The 24,316-nt window shown below is 38.2% G+C and overlaps 1 protein-coding gene and 1 non-coding gene across 2 annotated transcripts in view; both read right to left on the bottom strand.

Annotated features, from left to right (window-relative positions):
- The window catches only part of Scn1a (sodium voltage-gated channel alpha subunit 1), a 65,574-nt gene extending 47,255 nt beyond the window's left edge, over positions 1-18,319 (bottom strand). The window contains 7 exon segments of the mRNA XM_050121950.1: positions 4,654-4,923; positions 5,608-5,699; positions 7,288-7,416; positions 9,295-9,384; positions 11,710-11,828; positions 15,097-15,210; positions 18,128-18,319. Coding sequence (XP_049977907.1) covers positions 4,654-4,923; positions 5,608-5,699; positions 7,288-7,416; positions 9,295-9,384; positions 11,710-11,828; positions 15,097-15,210; positions 18,128-18,319 — 1,006 coding nt within the window.
- Positions 5,393-5,525, bottom strand: LOC126489726 (small nucleolar RNA SNORA43). The gene has a single exon (XR_007589002.1). It is a non-coding gene; the product is annotated as a small nucleolar RNA SNORA43 (small nucleolar RNA).
- Positions 18,320-24,316: the final 5,997 nt, after the last annotated feature.

The raw sequence follows: 24,316 nt of genomic DNA, 5'->3' as shown, positions 1-24,316 counted from the left end.
GAAGATACAATAGAAAAAATAGATTTCTTACTAAAAAAATGCTAAATCTAAAAAATTCCTGAAGCAAAACATCCGGGAAACCTGGGACACTATGTAAAGACCAAACCTAAGAATAATAGGAACAGATATAGGAGAAGATTTTCAGCTCAAAGGCAAAGGGAATATTTTTAACAGAATCAGAGAGGCAAAAAATTTCTAACCTAAAGAAGGACATGCCTAAAATGGTATAAGAAGATTACAAAACAGCAAATAGATTAGACTAGAAAAGAAAGATCCCTCACCACTCAACAACGAGAACACTAAACACAAAGAAATAACATTAAAAACTGCAAAAGAAAAAAGGTCAAATAACAAAATGGCAGATCTATTAGAAGTATACCTGACTTCTCATTAGAGACTCTAAAAGTCAGAAGGGCCTAGAGAGATGAGCTGCAGACTCCTAGAGACCACAGATGCCAGTAGAGACTATTATGCTCAGCAAAAGTTTCAATCATTATAGATAGAGAAAACAAGATATTTCATTATAAAGTCAAATTAAAAAATATTTACCCACAAATCCAGACATACAGAAGGTATTAGGAGGAAAATTCCAACCCAAGGAAGTTAACTACACCAGTGAAAATAAGGCAATAAATAATTTTTCACCAGTACTATGCAAGGAACACACACACACACACACACAACTACCATCAACAAGTACAATAAAATAACAGGCATCAATGATTATTGGCCATTGAAATCTTTCAATGTCAGTGGACTCAATTCCACGATAAAAAAATACAGACACACAGAATAGATATGAAAACAAGGTCCATCCTTCTTCAGCATACAAGAAAAAAATGTCTCAACATCAAAGATAGATATTACCTCTGAGTAAAGGGTTGGAAAATGATTTTCCAGTCCAATGGCCCCAAGAAGTAAGGTGGTCCACTGACTCTAATTTAATCTAACAAAGTAGAATTCATGCCAAAATTAATCAAAAGAGATAGGGAAGGACACTTCATACTCATCAAAGGAAAAATCCACTAAGACAACATCTCAAGTCTCAATATCTATGATCAAAACACAGGGGCACCCACATTTGTAAAGGAAACCTGACTAGAGCTTAAGTCACACATTGATATTGGGAGACTTAAATACCCAACTCTCACAAATGAAAGATCATCCAGACAAAAACGGAACAGAGAACTACTGGAGTTAACAGAAATCATGACTCCAATGGACCTAACAGAAATCATGATTCAAATGAACCTAGCAGAAATCTATAGAACATTTCACCCAAGCACAAAAGAATACCCTTTCTTCACAGCACTTGATGGAGCATACTCTAAAATTGACCACATTCTTGGCCATAGAGCAAGTCTCAACAGATAAAAGAAAATTAAAATAATCCCTTGCATCCTCTCAGACCACCATGGATTAAGGATGGATTTTAACAATAACAGAAAGCCTACAAACTCACAGAAACTGAATTACTCTCTACTGAATTACCACTGTGTCAAGGAATGAAGAAAGAATGAAATTAAAGACTTCCTAGGATTTATTCACAATAAATGTACAATGTACCCAAGCTAATGGGGCACAATGAAAGAAGTGCTAAGGTTCTCAGCACTAAGTGCTATCTTAAAAAAATATTTGAAGAGTTCTCATACTCATGAATTAAGAGCACACCTGAAAGCGTTAGAACAAAAAGAACACATCTAAGAGAAGAAGATGGCAGGAAATAATCAAACGCACAGCTGAAATGAATAAAATAGAAACACAGAGAAAAATGCAAATAATCAACAAGACAAAAAGCTGGTTCTTTGAGAAGATCAACAAAATAGACAAACTTTTATTCAACTATATAAAAGACTTAGAGAGAATATCCTAATTGACTATGTCAGAAACGAAAAGGGGGGCATAACAAGAGACAATGAGGAAGTCCAGAAAATCACTAGGTCATACTTCAAAAACCTGTGCTCTACAAGATTGGAAAATCTTAAAGAAATGGGCAAATTTCTTGACAGATATCACTTACCAAAATTAAATCAAGATTAGATAAATAACTTAAATAGACCTATAAACTACAAGAAAATAAAAGCAGTCATTAAAAATTTCCTCTCCAAAAACAAAAACAACAAACAAAAGCCAAAATAATGCAAAAGATCAGAACTAGATGGTTTTGGCGCAGAATTCTGCCAGACTTTCAAAGAAGAGCTAATACCAATACTCCTCAAATTATTGCACAAAATAGAAGCAGAAGGAACATTGCCAAATTCTTTTTATGAGGTAGCAGTCACCCTGATACTGAAACCATACAAAGACTCAGGAAAGAAAATTACAGACCAATTTTCCTCATGAACATTGATACAAAAATTCTCAATAAAATACTAACAAACAAAATGCAAAACACGTCAAGAAATCATCCACTATTATCAAGGAGTTTTCATCTCAAAGATGCAGGAATGGCTTAACATACGAAAATCTATCAATATAATCTACCATATAAACAAACGGAAAGAAAAAAACTGCATGATCATGAGGTGCTGAAAAGATCTTTGACAAAACCCAACACCCTTCATGATAAAATCTTGGAGAGACAGGGATACAAGGGACATACCTAAGCATAAAGATATTATACAGCAAGCTGAGAGCCAACATCAAATTAAGTGGAGAGAAACTCAAAGCAATTCTACTAAAATCATGAAAAAAGACAAGGTTGTCCACTCTCTCTAGAAAAGTTACAGGCAGAGCAATAAATCAGTTAGAAGAGTTCAAGGTAATACAAATTGAAAAGGAAGAAGTCAAAGTATCATTATTTACAGATGATAGTATACATAAGTGACCCCCAAAATTCTACCCGAGAATTCCTACAGCTGATAAACATCTTTAGTGAAGTGGCTGGATCAAAAAAGAAAAGCAAAAACGGAAACAAACGAGTAGCCTTCCTATATACAAGCGATAATTAAATTGGCTAAGAAAGAAATGAGGGAAACACCGCCTTTCACAATAGCCACATATAATATAAAGTATCTTTTTTCAACAAGTATAATGTTATTAGAAAAAGTGATAATCAGACCTTATAGTTGAAAATAAGCAAATATTTTTACTTTTTTTAGAATGTAAGAAAAATAAATGTCTAATAATTTTTAGGAGCGAGAATAAACCTGAGGGATGTTCTCATAGTCAGTGCTGATCTTAGACAAAAGCTGGACAAACTACAGCTTTCAAAGCGTTGGTAAGAGTGAGAACTTTGGGACATGATGTGCCATGTTTAAGGCGCATGGATCCCCTGCTTTGGCAGTGTTTAAAAGGCATTTATCACCTAACACTGACATTTATTTGCAGACCATTGGCTGGCATGTAACTGCACATCACAGAGAAGTTACCAAACCAAGGCATTTTTCAGATCCAGTTACAATGAGACTTTGATCTTCTGTTTTCTCTTTCCATACACTATCACTGCTTTAAGAACTATCAAGTGGCTTTAAGAACAATCCCAGCAGCTTTCTAGTACCCCGAGGTTTGTTCTTTATTCTGGAACATTACTCATTTCCCCGAGGTAATAACAAAATGGTGATAATCAAGCATATGGAGAGCTTGGCTTTAAACCCCAACATTTTTCTTAATCAGCATATTTCCTTCCTAGATGAATCTGGTTTAACTTTCCTTGCTTTTGAAATACTACTACAGACAAATGCTGAAATTAAAGAAGGAGGCAGAAAATTTAGTTTATTTCATTGTGGCTTTAGAAAGAGAAAGACTAAAAAGAGAATGACAAGGGTCATTTATTTTTCCATTCTTTCTTTCATAATTGATTCTTTCAGCGATCAATGGTTTGATCTAAATTCTTTGAACAAAAATAAGCTAATTCTTACAATATTGTTGATTAATCTGTTTTCTTAATTGATGTCTTTTGAGTCAAATTGACTTTATTGTTTTCTTCTTTGATATGGCTTTTCAATCAAAGATTATTACTTGTGAATCTCACTTCATTTTCCTACAATAATAATTGAGTCTAGCTTACAAAAAATATTTCATCATGTATTATTAAGTCCATATATTGTCACCAATATTTCCCTTTATCCTAGCCTAGTCCAGGACTCTGAGATAAGTTTTAGTGTCCACATTTAGCAAATGGTTTTCACAAACCATCTTTTCTTTTGTTGTTATAGCTGTCACATGAGGAATGCACACTAATGCTTTTTCCTAGGAAAATTCTCCCTGGCTGAATTCATTAGCTTTATACATAATAACACAATAGAGAGTAGTATTCAACAATAAGAATTAGAATAGCTGTCAAATTAAACATTATATGTGTGCAAACCATGGGCAAGCTGCTTATAATTCTTCTTAAAATTATTCAGCAAGATACAAATGGCCTATTGTTTAAACTTCAATGAAGGGACTAGGGGTGTGGCTCAATGGTACAGCACCCTCTCAACTTGTTCAAAGTCCTGGGTTAAATCCCCAGCGTTCTTGGCAGAGAAAACAAACAGAATCCAGGGGAAGGAAATGTCAAACAAAAACATAGATTTGACTATTTAAGAAGTCTCATCAGATAATTTTCTAGTGATTACCACTTCCTTCTGGTCATCTTTTACTAGTCCAGCAATAGACAGAAGGCAGGCAAACAGGGAGAGAATAAGTACTTATAATGGTAATTCTTACTTGAGTCTTGAATATATGATTTCCAGTCAAACTCAAACACGGTTTCATTGACCAGGGTGCCGTTATAATCTGTAGTTATATTCTTCTCTATGCTATGTTCCTCAAGGGAAGCATTGGTGGGAGGCCATTGTACACATTTATTTCTCAGGTTGCCCATGAATAGCTGCAGCCCAATTAGAGCAAAGACACTCAGACAGAACACAGTGAGGATCATGACGTCAGACAGCTTCTTCACAGACTGGATCAGGGCCCCCACAATGGTCTTCAGGCCTGAAAGAAAGAAGCTTATCATTGTGAAGGCTTAAGCATCTGAAATAATAACTAAATTCTTCTCACAATTCCCTTGAAAACATTGTGTCAATGTGTAAGTCCCAAGATGTTGCCCGTGACAGGTAAATATTTAATATAAAAATAATTCGGAGTATTACTACATTTTAAAACAAGTCTTCCGTGCTGGTATAGGCTTTATTATATAATTCGTCTTTTGTTAGAAAAGAATAAGTTTGTTTCATACAGGAACCATTAGGTAGAATGAATACAATTAATACATATAATAGGTAACAAGTCCTTAATAAAATTGACATTTCAAAATACACTTTAAAATAGAAACTGCTTTGAGTGTTTACCTATTAAACAAAAAAGTAGATAAAACTTGTAGGGCCAGCAAGAGTGACATTATGATAAACACTCTGTTTTATGAGTCTTGATTTTCTTTCTTTCTTTTTTCTTTTTTCTCTGCAAATGTCAGGCTATAAACCATTCTTAGTGCTCACTGGCTTCTGAACACTGGGTGTAGAAATAGCCACTTCCTCTTTGCTTTGATGTCACAGGCACAGCTGAATAGTGTCTGATTCTTGATTTTCTACAACGATGAATGTCAAGCAAGGAGGCCCAGTAGAAAAAGTCCCGGAGTTAACTCAGTGATTAACCTACAGGCTTGCACATAGCTCTCACCTGGAATGACTGAAATGGTTTTCAACGCTCGAAGAACTCTGAACGTTCTCAACGCTGAGACATTTCCCAGGTCCACAAATTCTGTCACTTATCTGTAGCGGGGAGTTCACACACAAACACAGTGACAGGATGCCAAGAAAGATTTGTAGATACAGTTACCTTATACTTTATTCTAATCAAGTCTTACCTAAAACTGCTGAAGCAGTTTTTAGACTCAGAGCTCTAAAAGCATGAAGAGCTGAGAATTACCCAGTTTACAAACTCTGTGACTTACCTGTAGGGTTAAATCAAAATTACTAAAGATGTGGAGGGACTTAGTGTTTATCTGGAGCGTTTATGGAGAACTTTGGCTGTTTTAAGTGACAGTAGTGTAAGTTGCCAATTAAATTTAAAATTCATCACAATAGCCTTATTTTCACAGTAAACACCATTAGCTAAATGTTAACTTTCATAAAATGTACCTCCCTGATGCCATTTTGAAAGCAAGCGAGTCAAAATTGTATGTGATTTGGACAAATTAAAGTGTCAACGTCCCATGTGCTATGGTTTCCATTGAAAATGAAATTGTCCAATGGAAATGTAACTATTGCAATAGATTGCCGATTGCCCTACCATTCAAGATAGCACTTGCTAGCATAACTTTTGAGTAAAAGTTGGATAAATGAACAATAGCATGTTATGTGACCCAATGTTTCTCTGTCATTTCTTCTATTTTATTCTAAGAAAGAGAAATCCCAAATGTCATCCTGTAAGTTGTGGCTGAAAGGCTTGGGGAAGGATTGCATATCCTGATGTGATATAAAATTATAGAATTAAGACCAGACAGCCAGTATATACACACTATCAGTATCATCTATCCTTGTCTACCTTTTCAGACCTGCTGATACCGAGAAAGTCAGCTCCCAAAGATGGGATAAGTGGTGTTAGCCCACTGTCCTCCACACCTCCTTTCACCTACTCCTGTTATTTCCAGCTCCTCTATTTGGAGGTAGTTCACCATTCGCAAAAGGAGAAGCAGGAAGTCGGGAAACAAGCACAGAACTAGCTGAAAAGTTTATGTGAGTAAAATAAAGAAGGCCATAAAGAGAGAGGTGAGAGGAAGAAGAAAATGAATTAGAAGGGCAATAGAGGTAGGGTGTGTCCATTTATAATCCTTAAAGATCAGTTTGCTCATGAGATAACGATTTATTAAGTTTGTAATGCACTGAGTTCCTTTTTTGTCTGATGATCTAATTTTCAGTCTATTTTGATGCATGACTACTTGCTCTTTGCTGTTCCCCAAAAATTAACAAAGAAGCTACGGGAGAAGTGTGCACAGCATGAATAAGAAAGATCAGTGCAAATTACTGGAGTCAGTACAAGTTTTGCTGCTGTGAATTTTGAAAACCATCTTCCAGGTCAGGTGATAAATAATTTATGCTTCTATCTTATGGGGTGTCTGGCAAATGAAATTTTCAGGTAGATCTTCATTGGCACTAATATTGATCCTGCAAGTTATCCATTGATCCACATAGAATGGTGAAATGGTCTTGCTCTTCTGAGATAAGTGTTAAAACAGAGTTCAATTACCTAAATCGTACCCACATGGTTTACCACTGAAGCATACTGTTTAAAAACACCAAGCTTGGACAGAAACCCAAACTATATTGTCCTCTGAAGTTTCCAAAAATAGGCACTTACGCAAATGTAATGACGGTGAAGTCAAGCCAGTTCCACGGGTCACGGAGGAAAGTAAAGTCTTCTAAACAGAAACCCCTTGCAATAATTTTTATTAGTGATTCAAAAGTATATATTCCTGTGAAGGTGTACCTAAGAACAAGTAAGCCAAGAATAATTAAGGACATTGTGGATTTCCCTCAGAGTACCCCAGTTCCCTAATATTCTGTCAGTAGAAAACACGGACACCAAAAACAAAAGGGAAACCTGTTGATGTTAGTTCTGTTAATAAAACACCACATTAATTTACAGTTGACTTTTCTCATGGTTGGTGTTAAAAGTCAACTTTCCAAAACCTACAATCACTGGAGAAGAGCCTCAGCGAGTGTTTGGTTCACTCGGGCTCTCTTGTGGGCACGTTGACTGCCTTAACTGATGAGCGAAAGTCCCCTCCACACCCCCCCCCCCTTGAAATTGGGCAGCATTCTTCCTTGCTTTGGGGCCCTGGGCTGGATAAGAGAAGAGAACGCTAGCTGAGTAGGAGGGCTTGCACACAGTTGTTTTGTCTGTGGTCTCAATGTGGTGTGGCCAGCTGATTCAAGCTCCTGCCTTGACTTTCTTGGAGTAACAGTGAAATCTGGAACTGGGAACTAAAATACGCTCTTTCTCACTTACGTTGATTTGTCAGGTACGGTACCATAGCAACAGAAATGAAACTAGAATAGATGCCTACTACGTGAAGGGTCATTTCCTAAGCTCCCATCAGAGCAGTGTGAGAAGGACATGACACGCACAGTCTAACTACTTTCTGAAACGTCTTGGCATCCACAGATTCAGTCTCCTGAGAGTTAGCCAGCGAGGTCTCAGACTGGAACAGACAATCAATAATTGAAGAAGCATAAGGTGATTTTTCTTTAGAAGGGAAAAAAAATCTCAATCTTAATTGCTTTTTAAAGATTTGCTTTCTTTAGTTAGTCGTGTGTGTTTGAGTCTTGCATGTTAAATACTTTCAGAATCCATCTTATACCAGTTTATTTTTTTTTCAGAGTCTGAGAAAATGGTCTCATAGGCTCCCATCTAGAAGCATTGGAAGAATAGGCATTGGGAATACTGTGTGTATGGTAGTGTAGCAACCAGAGAGGTAAGAGGGGCAGAACCTGGGCAGTGTGAGCAAGTACAGTCGCTGGGCCTGGAACAGCCATAGCTCCAGTTATCACAAACTGTGCGTCTCTTCTCCAGTGCTGCCCCCAGCATGGGGAGATGGTCAGTACCATAGTAACGCCCCAGCATGGGGAGATGGTCAGTACCATAGTAACGCTTCCAGCTTTGGAAACTGGTACCGGAACTTTCACTGTCATCTGCTTAGCCTTCAATCAACTGAATTTCAAGTCTTATAATCCTGAAGTTTTAGTCAAGTCCTTGATGATCACACTTGAAATAAATATAAATCTGGATGAAATATGAATATCTCATGGTAATAAGACTCAATGTTGTTTTTAATGTACCATCTACAGCTTAACCTTTTAGATTCTTAACGAGCCAAATTAATGTGGAGTTCGTCTGGATGGAAAACCAGCATATCTTGTCTATCTTTCTGCAATTATTTTTATTGCATTTTTTCAAATACCAGATCTTAAAAGTAAAACATTGAATATTCTCTTAGACTTCTGCTAACTATTAACTAGAATGCTGGGTGTGGTGGCTCACACCTTTAATCCTAGCACTCGGGAGGCAGATGCAGGCAGATCTCTGTGAGTTCTAGGCCAGCCTGGTCTACAGAGTGAGTTCAATGACAACCGAGGCTACACAGAGAAACTCCATTAAAAAACAAAACAACCACTTACAAGGTAAAGGGAAAACTCATATTCAACACCAGTAAGCCTCAGAGAATGTTGTCTTATTGGATAGTTGTGTCTGCAAATGGCTTTATCAAGTATACTTTTGAGTTTCACTTAAAGGATATATTGAAACAAGGCTTCAGAATTTCAATGTGTATATATATATATTTAAAATATATATAATTGAACTTACTCTACATTCTTCGTCCAGTCAGGAGGGTTGCTCATTGTCATAAACACACAGTTTGTCAAAATAGTGCACATGATGAGCATGCTGAATAATGTAAGTTAGTGTTAAGGAACACACAAACAGAAGCTCATGTACTACATTTAAAAAACAGTAACACTGAAAAATCCAGATGTTAGCACAACAACTCGTGGATATACATGTGCCTGTGTATTACCTAATCTCCTCAAACTTCACTTTCATCTGTTAAAAATACTTAATAGTGTGGCCTCCACATTTCAGATTAAATGAGAAGATGCACAGATATAAGAATATAAGCTTTATTGTAGCTGTTTCCAAATCAGCATGATTTCCTCTAGAGAGCTTGGGTAGCGGGGAGGAGGTTCCATCTGTTTATATGGATTCACAACATGCTTGAGCATAAAGTATGCATTTGAACCAAGTCACACAATTAGAATAGTACACTTTTGAGGAAGATGCATTTCTGCAGTAGAGGAATTTCTTCAATAATGGATAGCATTTATGAATTAATATTTTTTACGGCCAAAGCAGAGTACAGTGCAAAACACTGGGTTGCTGTGTTTGAGTGAGTTTACGTACGTACAACAGCAAGGGAGGAGATAAAAAGGGGGCACTCTTGAAGGTCAAGGCTCATCATCCCTTGGATGCAATTGAAATTCCACACAGCAACACGCTCTTGTACCTTGTTTCTATGTGCTTTCACCTCCCTGTGTCTCCACCTGCATTCATACACGGATGTCGACCGTGAACAAACGGCGTTGTTTGGCTGTGTAGATCAAAGAAACTAATGCGTGTAAAATGTTTGCAAAGGATGCCCTTGGAGACGTGTCTATGCAGTGAGTGATAGGCCCAGGGAAGTAAATGTAATAAAATTGTAGCTCGGAAAGTGGCTGCTAAAGTCACTATAGAAATCACCGAAATAATGTCTGAGCTCTGGAGAACACAGACGGTTGATGCAGGACCCTAAAATGCTTGTTTTCTGCTAGATGATCAGGTATTCTTTCCACTGCCATTGATTGGCTGAACACTTCCATTAGGTGTAAAGAACATTTTCACCAGACGCCCACATGGTGGCACTAGAAAGACCAACTCAGCTAGAGAAGCTTCTCAGCATTAAAACAGTGAACATAGTCATTTTTATATGATTTTTTTTTTTTTTTTTTTATTATCTTTTTTTTTTTTTTAATTATTTTTTTTTATCTATTTTATTTTAAAATTTTATTTTTTTTTTTTTTTTTTTTATTGTTTTTGCTACTGTGAAACTAATTATTTTGCTTTCTGTTTTTGCTTCCTCCTCTTGTTAGTGTAGTGCTGGCTTTTTGATTGTTTTTTAAAATGTCTTACTTATTTAGATAGTTAGTTAGTTACTATTTTTATAGTGTTGCAGAACAAATCAAACCCAAGGCTTTGTGCTTGTTCAATTCTATAGATTTTAGAATGCAATTTTTTTAAAAGTATGACTTTACTTATGATACTTACTTAAAATAGTATTTTATATTATTTATATTATGACCAAGGCCAGTAACAGAAATTTAGTCATAAATGAGTTTTTGACGGATTAATACCCACATTTGACTTAGTTGCAGAAATCTTTGAACCCCAGTGGGAACGACAGGGCCACGTTTCCGTCAACCATTTTGAACAGTTTTAACTTTTGTACGAACATCCTGAGTCTTTACTAAACGGTAGTTTTGCACTATAGAATCATATTTAGCAGTTTAAATCTGATATACAGTTAATATTACTGTGTTTCACATAAATAATCAGAAAAGCTGAAAAATTAGAAAATCCTGGAGTCTCTTGAGATTCTTCTATGCTTGCAAGGTCATTCCAGATTCCATTAAGATGGCATATATCATATCTGCAACTAACTTGTATTTTATTTTGAAAGCAGATTTTTTTGTTATACAATTTCTCTGAAAATTCTATTCAACTCTGTATAGGAGGTAGTAATAAATATGGTTATTTTTCACAAGCTTAGGGAATTCAGTAAATACATGACAGCTAGTATCAATTGTCAACCTGACTGGCTCTAGGATCACCCAGGAAACAGGACTCATTGCATGCCTCTGGGGAGTTATTTCGACTATTTTGTTAATTCAGATGGGAGGACCCAGCTCCTGGGGCTGGCACTGTTTCCTGGCTAGAATCCTGGAGTGTAGACCAGCCTTTAGGGCTAGAGGTCTGCCTCAGTGGTAGAGTGTTTGCCTGCCTTATCTAAGGCCCTGGGTTCAAATCTCATTCACTACAAAGTAGAAAAATAGGATTGATGTGACAAATAAAAGATGCTAGCGGATAGGATAAAGTGTAGAGTGTGTGCACATCTTAATGCAATTATACATATATCTAGAAAGCACACCTTATACAAGCAGTTAACATAAATCACTTGCAAAAGGATATGAGTGTACCAAAATCTTAATAGCTATTTTCCTAAGAGGGTTGAAGGGTGTTAAAATGTACAGAGCGGAGGTGGCACTGAACCGGAAGATGGCCTTCCCTTTATTCAATACTATAAAAGTCTGCAAGACAGGAACAAAGACAGAAGCATAAACTCTACTTCCTATTTTCCAGTAGTGTTACAGTCAAACATCCCAATTTGTACATCCAGAACAATCACTATTGATGCCGATGCAATGGCCACTAGCTCCCTCTTGATCATCAATGCTCTAGATAGGAGACCTATGAGGGCTCTTACCTTCCAGCATCCACTTACCTGAGTTTGTACACCAGCTAGGACAGGAGAATGTCCTCATTTTCTGATATTTTAAGCGGCTTAGTTAAGCCAAAGTTTGACATGGGGACGCATTTCATTTCTATTCTAAAGTTCATAAGACTTCTTTTTCATAACGGCTTGTTTGCCTAGGTCAAATATCTGGAAAATTAATCCTGCAGAATGCAAAATCATTCAACAGAACTGAACATTTTAAAAATAAATATTCCTTTGCTGTCCGTGCTTATAAAATAAACATTATCCCTCCATTGGTACGAGAAAACAGAAGCTTCTGCCATCGAGCACACTTGGGGTAGATGGATATCATCCAGTCATTGATTTCAGGAGGCCAGGCTCCCTGGAGAGTATCCTGTTGACCAGGAGTGCTAAGTTCTGTATTGGGATTTCTGGGTTAGCTGACACATTGAATTCTAATCCCAATTGATTTCCAACAGCATGGAGGAAAAGCTCACCGTCCCCAGAGGACTCAGAACTCATAATAACGAAGAGAGTCCATCCCAGAAGTTGAACTTGCTACACAACAAGAGTCAGTGTGCAGAGAAGAGGAAGAAGAAACTAAATGACTCACCAGGCAATGGAGCACCATGGAACACTCTGACACAGATCTTCTAAGGCACTTATCGATATTCAGACTACGTGGGAGGAAAATGCTGACTTCTTTGTGCATACCATACCAAGGCAAAAGAATTCTAAGTTTTTTTTTTTTAATTTCTAAGTATAGGAAATTGAATTAAGGCCTCCTGCATGCTAAGCAAGTGCTTTACCACATGGCTGTATTCCCAGTTCAGCATGTATGGGTATGTGTGTTGAATCTCTAGCCCAGAGCCTTACACAAGTGATCTACCACTTCATAATGTCTACAGCACAGTTTATTTTATTTTATTTATTAAAGATTTCTGTCTCTTCCCTACCGCTGCCTCCCTTTTCCCTCCTTCTCCCCCAATCATGTCCCCCTCCCTCGTCAGCCCAAAGAGCAATCAGGGTTCTCTGCCCTGTGGGAAGTCCAAGGACCACCCTCCTCCATCCAGGTCTAGCAAGGTGAGCATCCAAACTGCCTAGGCTCCCACAAAGCCAATACGTGCAGTAGGATCAAAAACCCATTGCCATTGTTCTTGAGGTCTCAGTAGTCCTCATTGTCCTCATTGTCCGCTATGTTCAGTGAGACCTGTTCACACACACACACACACACACACACAGTTTTAAAATGTTCATAAACCTAATCCTTAAAACTCCCAACTTTTAACCTTGACAAGCCTATCTACATGGACCTCCTTTATGATTAGCATTAGAACATGCTATTTGTTTTCCTACTAAGAATTTTTTTTTTTTTTTGGTTTTTCGAGACAGGGTTTCTCTGTGGTTTTGGAGCCTGTCCTGGAACTAGCTCTTGTAGACCAGGCTGGTCTCGAACTCACAGAGATCCGCCTGCCTCTGCCTCCCAAGTGCTGGGATTAAAGGCGTGCGCCACCACCGCCCGGCTCCCTACTAAGAATTTTTGATAGATTTCTTCCCCACACTCAAACTTCTGGCCACTTATAGACTTTCCATTTTGACTTCCATATCTCCAGGTGGAGCAATATTCAAATGCAGAGTTGCTGTTTGAAAGTAGCACGTTCTATCGGGCTTATAGGGAGAAATGTGCTATGAAAATATCCCCTAACCAGTGCGGGTCTCTTAGTCTTTTCTGGGCTGTGACATAAAAAATTCAACTACCAAGAGTAAAACCTGCGTTTAGAAAGTTGTAAGGAAATTTGGCAGGCAATTTTATGTCTGTCGAAGAGAATAATCAAATAAAAAAAGAGAGTAGGTTGTCCTGTCCCATTTCTTTTCAGTTCTTTGTCAACTAACACCACTGTATTCCTAGATGAGCAGAGGAGCAGAGACCCCATCTCATTCCCACTGGTCCCTGAAGGGGTGAGTCCAGCTCGGGGAGTCTTTCCTAAGAAGCCTGTTTGTGAGAGGAAATTTCCACAGGTGCTTACTCCAGTGTCAATGGCTTGCAGACAACGTGTAATCCCCTTTATTCTCTCTGGTTCTTTCCATTTTTCTGTCCCTAAATGACCGTACGAAATCATCATAAAACATGGACAGGCTTGAGCAAGGAAGATACCTTTGCCTTAAGGAATCTCAGCATTAATGGACACAGAAGGGAAGATTTTAGGATTACCTGTCATTATCTTTTAAACTTTTGCCTACACCTCCTTTTCCAGAAAAATACTCAGAAAATGCTCTCATTTGTTGCCTTACTCATGGTGTTTTGTCATGGCAATAGGAAAATCACTAAGACAGAAAATACTTGATGAAAAAAAAAAAGAAAGGAGAGAAGAGAAATCAATGACAGAATGTTAGGGAAGTCAATGGTGGGTGAGGAAAAGCAGAAACTATGCTTTTGCAAAATAAGCCAAAGGCAAGATCAGAAGCTCAGCCTACCAAGAGAGAAACAGGCAGAAGTTCTAACATGGGAACTCAACAAGGTGGCTTTTATAGAAGCACTGGAGCCCCAGTACCGATCAGTCTGTGAATATTTGCAAGTTCCCTGGATGCATTAATACTTGGACATAATTCTTAATTTCTCAAGCTTTCAATCTTTTAGGATATATTTGATACATTTATTTGTTAAATGCAAATAATTCGTAACATATTTCAGAAAGAATTTTGCGTGCCACGTGCGAATCCACGGAGTTGAGTAGAAACAGAGGACCGTTGAGGTTTGACTGCACAACATGTTTTTTTGTGCCTTAATTTTTCATAAGATTTCCTCCCATCCCTGCCAAGGATTGTAGCAATAACGCAAGCACTGCAGAACCATTTTCCTTGTTTTCCCCCTATTGATGCTCCACTCCTCCCGGGTGGAAGCATACATGCTCAAACACAAGCTCCATATACGTCACTCTGAAGTGTTTATGGATTTACTTCCAAAGGCCTTGCAAAGAAGAGTGTGTCCGGACTTGGCTAGCTCCCCATTGTATGCAGAATTGACATCATTCTCAGGTCGGTAATTCTGAGTTAGAACTTAAGTTTGCTTTTTGCAACGACTCTGCTGTGTATTTCCTTACAGGTCTGTGTCTGCTCTCCTTATAATGCTTCCGTAGCCGAGAAGGCAGTTGGCAACTGTAAAGACACTCAGAAGATAAACCATAGTGCTGACGGTACAACATGAGGAGGAGAATCTGAAGGAATCAAAGTTCACGGGCATGAAGAATTAACTCCAGAGTGGCCAACCATCTGGATAGGTTTGCTTTTTTATTTACACATATAAGCATATTTACACACGCATATTCCCCCTTTCAGGGAAAATTGCTAATCTAGTGAAAGTATCAGAATGCTGTTATCTGAATAAACAAATACCGTATGACTTTAAGTCAACAAATGTTTACAGTGTTCAATGGCATATCATTTTTGATTTTTTTTTATAAGAAGGTGCTAGGTGATCATAGAGTATGATATTACATCACCTTTTAAGTCTACTTAGGGGGGCTGGAGAGATGGCTCAGAGGTCAAGAGCGTTGCCTGCTCTTCCAAAGGTCCTGAGTTCAAGTCCCAGCAACCACATGGTGGCTCACAACCATCTGTAATGGGGTCTGGTGCCCTCTTCTGGACTGCAGGCATACACACAGACAGAATATTGTATACAAAATAAATAAATAAATATTTTTTAAAAAATAAATCTACTTAGGGTCAACACAGCTCCTGAAGACAATTTTAATTTCACTAAGTGATGTCAACCCAAAACTCCAAACTTGGGAGTAGAGGAGAAACGACAAACACCAGCACCTCATCTAAAATGGTTCTCCACACTCACAGCTGATAAGAACATTCACGTGAGTGAATGACCCCAGTACCAAGAGTCTGCCTTTTAGTGGCAACTAGCCGCATTTGTGTCTATTCCTTATACTTATCCCTCGGTTCATTTACTCTAAGGGAAAAACAAAAGGTTCAATGTCATCACTGCAAAGAAATAGAATTACAAGCATTTTGTGAGAACATTTTACTAGGAGAGTAATTGTCTTCCTCAGAACAAGTTTTAAAACAAGGCACTGTGGGTAAAATTCAGATGTATAAAAACATCATTTATATGCATTTATGGGAATGAAGCATTCCTACCTACCTTAAGATTGCTCTGATCTGTCAAGTATCTTTTTTTTGTATATTCACTAAAGTTAAATAATATTTTTGCAGTGCTTAAATGACGAATAATTAGGTAGCATGCATATGGCAGACCCCGGAAAAGCAGCGCCTAATTTAGGCGCGACTGTTGACTTCAGTTTAAAAACTGTCTCTTTAGTAATATACTTGCCAAGCTTTGTGCTGCATCTGGGGAAGAAAACACATGTATCTAAGTCCTGGCCCTTAGTTGTTCACGGACAAGGCAATGCTCAGCTGCCCATGGTAGCACAAATGAACCAAGAAGACTAGATGGAGGTGTGGATAACCTAGCACTAGCCAATGCAAGCATATTGTAAAATAAAAACCTGAACTGTAAAGATTTCAGACACTCTAATAGTACAGGCAAAGCTAATGGAGAGTGTGATTTGCACCCTAGTGGTTTTCTCTTTAATTCAACGTAAATTGCCTGACATCAGATAAAGTGGTATGAGAATCACTGAGCTATTTATGTGACTTTTTGGTACTGTCTTCAGTCTTTTCAATCTAGTCTTGCTGTATTTGAGGTACACAGAGCCACACTTCATCTACTGTGCTGAACAGATTTGACCGATCCACAAGTATTCACTGACCAGCTAAGCCACACTCTTTAGCAACCCTTGCCAGCAAAACGTCATTTCTGGGGTTAAAAGAAAACACAAGGTGGTTTGACGGAAGACTGATAAGCATTCCTGGTAATCAACAGTTTAAGGATCCAGAAAAGAAACACCAGAGAAAGATACAGCAGATTTGTCTCAAGTTAAAAGGACAGACTCCTGGATTGGATCTATTACTAAGCTGGTTCTGTTCTTTCTCCCTGTGAGATTCTGGACCCTACGTTTCTAAGTCGCTTCACTTATGGATAAAGTGGGCTAAATTGTAAGCTGTGATTTAAGTTCACGAAATCAGAATTAGATATGTAGCATTTGATATATTAAAAAAAATCACCAAGATGATTCTGCAATGGCAGGGTGATGCCCCTGTTTTACTGATTAATCATGAGGGATTCCCCAGTTCTCAATATTATATAGAATATATGGATTAGACCCCTTTACTCGTCACAATCTGGTAATCTCTCTCACATCTGCATTTAGAGAAAGTGACTTTTTCTTATGACTTTTGTCAAGGAGGAAACTTGAATTTGATAAGTGTTTATTTTCACCTTTGTTTTCTGAACATGTAGCCATTGGTTTAATCTTTATTTCAATCGTATTCCTTAAAGCACACAACTGAAACTTCAGTTGTAACATTTCATCTATATATTAACAGAAAACTGTTACACAACAAGGGTGACTCCAAATGTATTCCACTTACCTTCTCTGAAAGTTAATTTTCAGGCAAAGACAAAAGATAAAATAAGAAAGTGGGTTGGATGACAAGAAATAGTTAAAAGTATCACATCCAGATGTGGAAGTTCTCTCCTGTAATGTAGCACTCCTGTAATGTAGCTGAGGCAGGAGTATTGCTGTGAGTTTGAGGCAAGGCTAAGTGATAGAGTAAGACCCTTTCTCAGAAAACAAAACAAATAAGTAATATATGCTATAGGCATACATACATTTATAACTGAATTTATTCTTTGCCTGGAAGTTTAAATCACGGACAATTTTCAATTTACAAATCATGTGTATTCTAAATCTGTATCTGGCAGGGAATTTGAATATATTTTCACATAAGGGAGTAAATAAATATGTTTTTCTTCTCAAATTTCAAACTCGATGTGACTTTCCTTCCCAGGTGCCGGGATCAAAGCCAGGATCCAACAAGTGGGAAGTGAGCGGTATTCCACTGAATTCTTCCCGGGTCTTACGTAATTCCTAATGAAATTTTATCTGAATTGATAGTAATGGAACTGCATCACTATGTAGAAGGAAGAGGCGCTCTGCTCTAGAAATAGTCCCAGGGCTAGTTCTAAATTGGGCTCAGGTGCACAGCTTTCCTCCATACCCCTCTGGTGGTCGCAATGGGAAACTGTCCTAACTCTGCCAGGGAGCAGGGCGCGTTATGTCTTTTGGTTGCTGGGAAAGCAAGGGGCTCTGCAATGTGGGGGACAGAATAAGAGTCACATGGCAATAATGGAGATGCTTCGAAGTTTGGGGTGTGAAACACAGATGGCAAGAGATTTGTCTCAGTCCCCATCACAGCAAACATTCCTCACTCTGGCCCAGTCTGTGGTGTCTGTTTTTTTTCCCTTAGTGTCTATCTCAGAAAAGGTCCCAGGGCGAGCTAAATGACCTTTGACATTTAGTAGATATCATATCATCATATTGTTTAAGAGATGGTTTGAATAAAAGTAACCCAAACTCAGCAAAAAACTACATTCAAGGGGAGACAAAAGGAAGGGGGCAGGGGGAAGCAAACCCATGGGCCAAATCCAGTTTGAATAACAACAGACACAGCATCTAAAGTGGCACCACTGAGTGGAAGAGCTGTGAGGAATAAGGAAGAAGCCATGGGAGATAGGAGAAAGATTCAGGGAGCCACCGCAGTACGTTGGACTTAAGGGGGTGTCCAGGGGACAGCTACTCTAGAGACGCTATTGATATAAGAAGGAGAATTGTAAGACAGAGGCCAGTGAGATGACCATCCACAGGATCATGAGACTTTAAATGCCATCTAGATTTTCCTAGAAAAATAAAACCTTCCCCACCCTAACTGAAAACAAAATGAGAGCTTGCTCCAGGTCAACCATAAATTGGAAGTGAAGCCTCTCCTGTGAGACTTCTCCTACAGCCCCAGTACCGAGATGGTGCGCACTGTGTTAGGGCTGTTGCTAGAAAGGATGGTGTTTTTTTTTTTTAATAAAAAAAATTGTTAGGAGACTTTCAAGGACACAGTACAGTCTTTAAATGAATGCATCTCTATATTCCAAAATATAACAAGGTCCTATTTTCACTACAGATCTAAAATATCTTTCTATTTCTAGTAAAAATGCCACATTGTCAAAAGAATATTTCTTTCTGTGGCACTAATGAGTCATCTGTAATTTTAAGAACATAGAGGGGAGACATTTTCTGAACAGAGAGTGGGTGAAATTGAACATATAGCCAAATGGTACAGTAGCAACTCATGTTATGAAACTGAGGGGTAAAAAATCTTATAGAAAGAACTGTACTTACAGATTGAAATGCCCTTGTGACAAAGAACAAGTAAACAAGCAAATAGAAAGCATTAGCTTGGTATCACATTGTAATGGTCCCTGACAAAGGCCAGCGTAGGATGAAAACTCCGTGAATTTTGACTGGATAGTACTGTGATTACCTTCTTCTCCTTTGAAGTGCTGTGTGTTTAAAACATCTGAAGAATTTTCTGACTCCCAATGCTTCCATGCGCCAGGGAAGTCCACATCACTGTATTACTAATCGCTGTTTAAATTGCTTTAATAATTATTATATAATTTGTACATCAGAAACTGGGGCAATTAGGATAAAAATATGTGGGCATATGTCATGATAACATACACTGACAGCAGTGACATTTCCATAAGCCCAATGACATTGACTGTCTTTACAAAAGAACACAGAGAGCTTTGGCATGCTGAAGTGTATTCGCTCAAGTTTCTGCACATCTGATGCGATTGCACTTTATCCTGAGATATACCACAAGGAATACATTGTGTAACCATTTTCATGGTCACTGTCATTGTTCAATGCCCATCTTTCCCAAAACTCATAAATTTAATTATTTCTATTGCACTATTACGAAGTACAACATTTAAAGGTTTGTTATTCATTGAGGGCTTCTCCTTGAGAAATGAATTGCTACCTTTCCAGTAAAAGATAGGCCCTTGTTGTTTCTCCTTGCCTTACTGTTTTCCATCATGTGATTGTTCAAACTTGGACAACCTGGTCTCCATAAGCTTAAGCCAATACATTCCCGTTCTTTACAATTGCAGATGTCAGATGCAATGTTCCTGCAGGCTAAAGTGTCTTAAAGAGTCAGCATTTAAAAAACATTCTACATATTACAAAGAACTAAGCATGATGATTTATATAAAAGTGATATGTTAACTGTGTTTGAGTTCAGTCTAAGGGAAACCATTGGTGCTTACATGTTCCACCTCACTCTGAAAAACAAATCCACATTCACAGTGTTTTCAGTCATGGAGAATCTCACTCCTAATGATATTTGACCAATAGATCCCTGGTTGTTCCATCAATTCATTCTCCCCATTCTCTCCTTCTCTCTCTCTCTCTCTCTCTCTCTCTCTGTATATAAATATGTGTGTGTATGTTTGAGTGTTGTATTATTTTAATGAAGACCACTCTAATGTTGAAGATATTACTTGCTTGCATAAAATTAATGACCAAATAGTAGAAGGAATGCAATTTTAAAAGATTATGATTTACTAAGCAACTCCAACTTCCATCAGAGAAAACTTAATGTCCATTGATTATGAATTGTTAATGAAGCAATCTATATTTTGAAAAAAATTAAGACCAGTAAAGCAATAGACAGACAACCTACAGAATGTTTTAGAACACAGGTCTGTGAAAGAAGGAAAATACTACGAACATGGCTTGGCCACACGTTCTAAGGTACTCTATCTGGGCTTACATTCTTACCATGACAGCACAGCAGACTGGAAGAGTGTGGGTTCAAGGCCAGTCTGAGCTACACAGGGAATTACTGTCTCCAAAACGGGACAAATGAAGCACATAGCATGTTTGGTTTAAAGGACTTAGCTCTGCAAACAGTTCTAACAGCACTGCTGTCTGATGGCTCACATTTGGAGGTTTGCAGGACAGGAGTCCGATGTTAAAGTGGATAACAGTATTTCCCGATAACAGTATTTCTCTTATCAGGTTGTTCTGCTTGCACAACGAGATTTGTTCTGAATGTCAGAATGTTTTTCCTTCTTCACGCAACGTGCATCTGAAGATAAGAGCAGTGGGATGTCCAAGGCAAGTTTAGAAGAGGGGTTCAGCAATGCTGAGCTAGCTGCCAAGTCAGAGCTGAGCTCACTTTGTGCTTCTTGTAAGAGCTTTTAAGTATTTGTCACAGGCTTGTGGGATTTTGTTATTCATTTTCCTTTGTGTCATTTTTTTTTTAATTTAAATTCAATATAAGCCAGTTAGGGACCATCGTGGACAAAACCTTTCCTCAAGACAGTGCCTTCCACCAATCAGAAAGTTCTTTGTTTTTGAAAGCATAGTATTTGCCTTTTATTTTTATTTTCTTACTGATTGGTTGGTTAATTTTTTTTTTAGACATGGTATCACTGTATAGCTTTGGATGATCTGGATCTTGTTGTGTAGACCAGGCTGACCTTGAACTCTCAGAGATTTGCTTGTCACTGCCTCCCACGTTCTGGGATTTAAGATGTGTACCACCAGACCTGGTAATCTGAAAGTTCTTTAAGTTAAAGAGAAAACTACAAACAATAGTCTGTGGTAATTTAAATAAGACTGGTCCTATAGGCTCAAATAATTGAATGTTTATTCATCAGGGACTGACACTCCTTGAGAAGGACTCTGAGATGTGTCTTTGGAGTAGGTGTGGCCTTGTTGGGGAAGTGTGTCACAAGGGGGCAGGCTTTGAGGTTTCCAAAACCCAAGCCAGGCCCAATGATTCTTTCTATCTGTTGCCTTCTCATGCAGATATAGAACTTTCAGCTACATTTCCAGCACCATGTCTGCATGTGTGTCACCATGTTCTCTGTCCTGATGATAATTGACCAAATCTCTTAATGTAAGGAAGTCCCAGTTAAATGTGTTCTTTATCAGAATTTGCCGTGGTCATGGTGTCTCTTTATGGTAATCCAGCACTGACTAAGATAGTCTGGTTTCCACCTGATGACAACACGTTTCACTGTGGTCTTTCTCAAACCATTCGTTTACAGATTTAAAAAGAAGGATTGCAGCATCGGAGCGGGAATGCTGAAATTCAGGTCTACATTTTGACAAGGTCTCCTCTTGGTGACTGTAACAAATTTTAGACGGTGGGTTTTACTGGGGAATTGGAGGCTCCATATTTGGGGAAGCAGATGCCTGATAAGGAGAGGGCTTTCTAACCTTTACCACAGGAGCCTCTGACACACTGCATGGCTCTAGGAACTATAAATAAATAAACAAACACAATCTATGGGATGAACCAAGTTCTGTGTAGCACACATGCGGGTCATTATTCCATAAGTTCCTCATATTTATTTCTGGGATAAATATCAACTATGGGATGAATAACCTTGGTGCTGACTGGTTTTATGTCACCTTGTCATAACATAAAGTCATTTTTGAGGAGGGAACATGCATTGAGAAAATGCCCTTACTAGATTGTTCTGTGGGGAAGCCCATGGTAGATTTTCTTGATTGACGTGGGAGAGCCCAATCTACTGTTGTGGTGTCACCCCTGGGCAGGTGGTCCTAGGTTCTATTAAAAAAAAGTCAGGTTGAGAAAGCCATGAGGAGCAAGGCAGTAAGCAGCACTCTTCCATGGCCTGTGTATCAGCTCCCGACTTCAGGTTCCTTCTTGGCTTTCTGTCCTAACTTTCTGCGTGTTGATTCTGATGTGGAACTGTAAGCTGAAATAAATTCTCCCCACCTGTTTCTTACCTTGGGTGATGATGTTTTACCATAGCCATAGAAACTCTAAGACATTCTCTGTCACTCAAAATTGCCATTATTGGCAGCTTTTGTCCTGAACAGAATTGGGCTAAGAGTAAGCTGTCTCTGAAAGTTTGGAGTATTTTAGGGTTCATAGCCAATGGAAACCTTAGCTAATTACAATTCCTGTTTGTTAGCTATCCATTAAGAATTTAGAAATGTATTGCGCTTGGGCAAAATTAACTAAAGCCATAAATGTAAAAGATAATCAATAATGTTCTTTTTTTAATCTGTGATTTTTTTGGGGAAAGGGGTTGGTGAAATCATGGTGAAAATAAAAGTTTAGGTGCCTGATATAAGGTATTCATTTCAAGAAAAAAGATAAGTTATTCATTATTAATAATATTCATATATTAATTATATGAATATGTATGTCCTTCAGATTCTTGTTTTTCTTATCAGTTTCAACATATTTCTAGTAAAAGACCAAGTATTTTAAAAACTGTACATTACAGCGAAGGACATCATCACTTGAAAGAAGAGGCATCCTACAGAATGGGGGGAACAGTCTTTGGCGCTATACATCTGATAGAGAGTTAGTATCTAGAAAATATAAAGAACTCAAAAATGAAACAAAACAAGATAACAATCCAATTAAAAAGAACATAAAAAGAGGGATGGTATTAAACAGAGTTCTTTTATGATAGATACACGTCTGAAAAATACTTTAAAAATGCTCAACATCCTAAGGGAAATGCAAATTAAAACTTCATTGAGGTATTAGATCACAACGACTAAGTTAATAGAACACAACGAAAGGAAAGAAAACAAAAATAAAGGTGGACAAAGCCTGGCGATGGTGGCGCACGCCTTTAATCCCAGCACTCGGGAGGCAGAGGCAGGCGGATCTCTGGGAGTTCGAGGCCAGCCTGGTCTTACAAGAGCTAGTTCCGGGACAGGCACCAAAGCTACAGAGAAACCCTGTCTCGAAAAACAAACAAACAAAAAATAAAGGAGGACAAATGCTAGGATGGATGTTGGGAGAGGGGTACATTTATTCACTGCTGGGAGGACTGGAGACTGGTGTACCCAGGATAGAAATCAGTGCGGCAGTTCCTCCCAAAGCTAGAAATCATCGCTCCTGTCTGGTCTCATAGTGCTATAAAGTACTGTGCATGCCTCCAGGGAAGAACATTCCTCAAAACTCATCAGTCTTACCCAGGTGTGAATCTTGGGAGCTTTTGACGTTGAAAGACATGCCAAAGGGAACACCAGTGGCACCAACACCACAGGTGTAACTAACCCCTTTCTGCTTGGGTTTAATTCCAAAGCAACAAGATCAAACCCATACCTGGAACCATTTCTGGGTTAGAGAACCTATAGCTCAGTAGATCATAAGCCTTAGGGGGAGGAACCTACTTCTAAATGGACATAGCGTTAAACCATTTCCTATTGACTTATCATTGTACCCACAAATAATGTTTATCAGAGAAACTTCTATTTGCAGTAGATAGTGATTTACAGAGGGACTTGCAACTGGCCAAGATTTAGAGAATAAGATGCTAGAGACTTCTCAACCTTAAATGTAATATAT

The sequence above is a fragment of the Alexandromys fortis genome, unplaced genomic scaffold (genome assembly GCF_014885135.2).
Source record: "Alexandromys fortis isolate MF-2015 unplaced genomic scaffold, M_Fortis_MF-2015_v1.1 scaffold_8_9099976_23576923, whole genome shotgun sequence".
NCBI lineage: Eukaryota > Metazoa > Chordata > Mammalia > Rodentia > Cricetidae > Alexandromys > Alexandromys fortis.
Note: the sequence above shows the minus strand (reverse complement) of the source record. Positions and strands in the feature narration are given on the sequence as shown.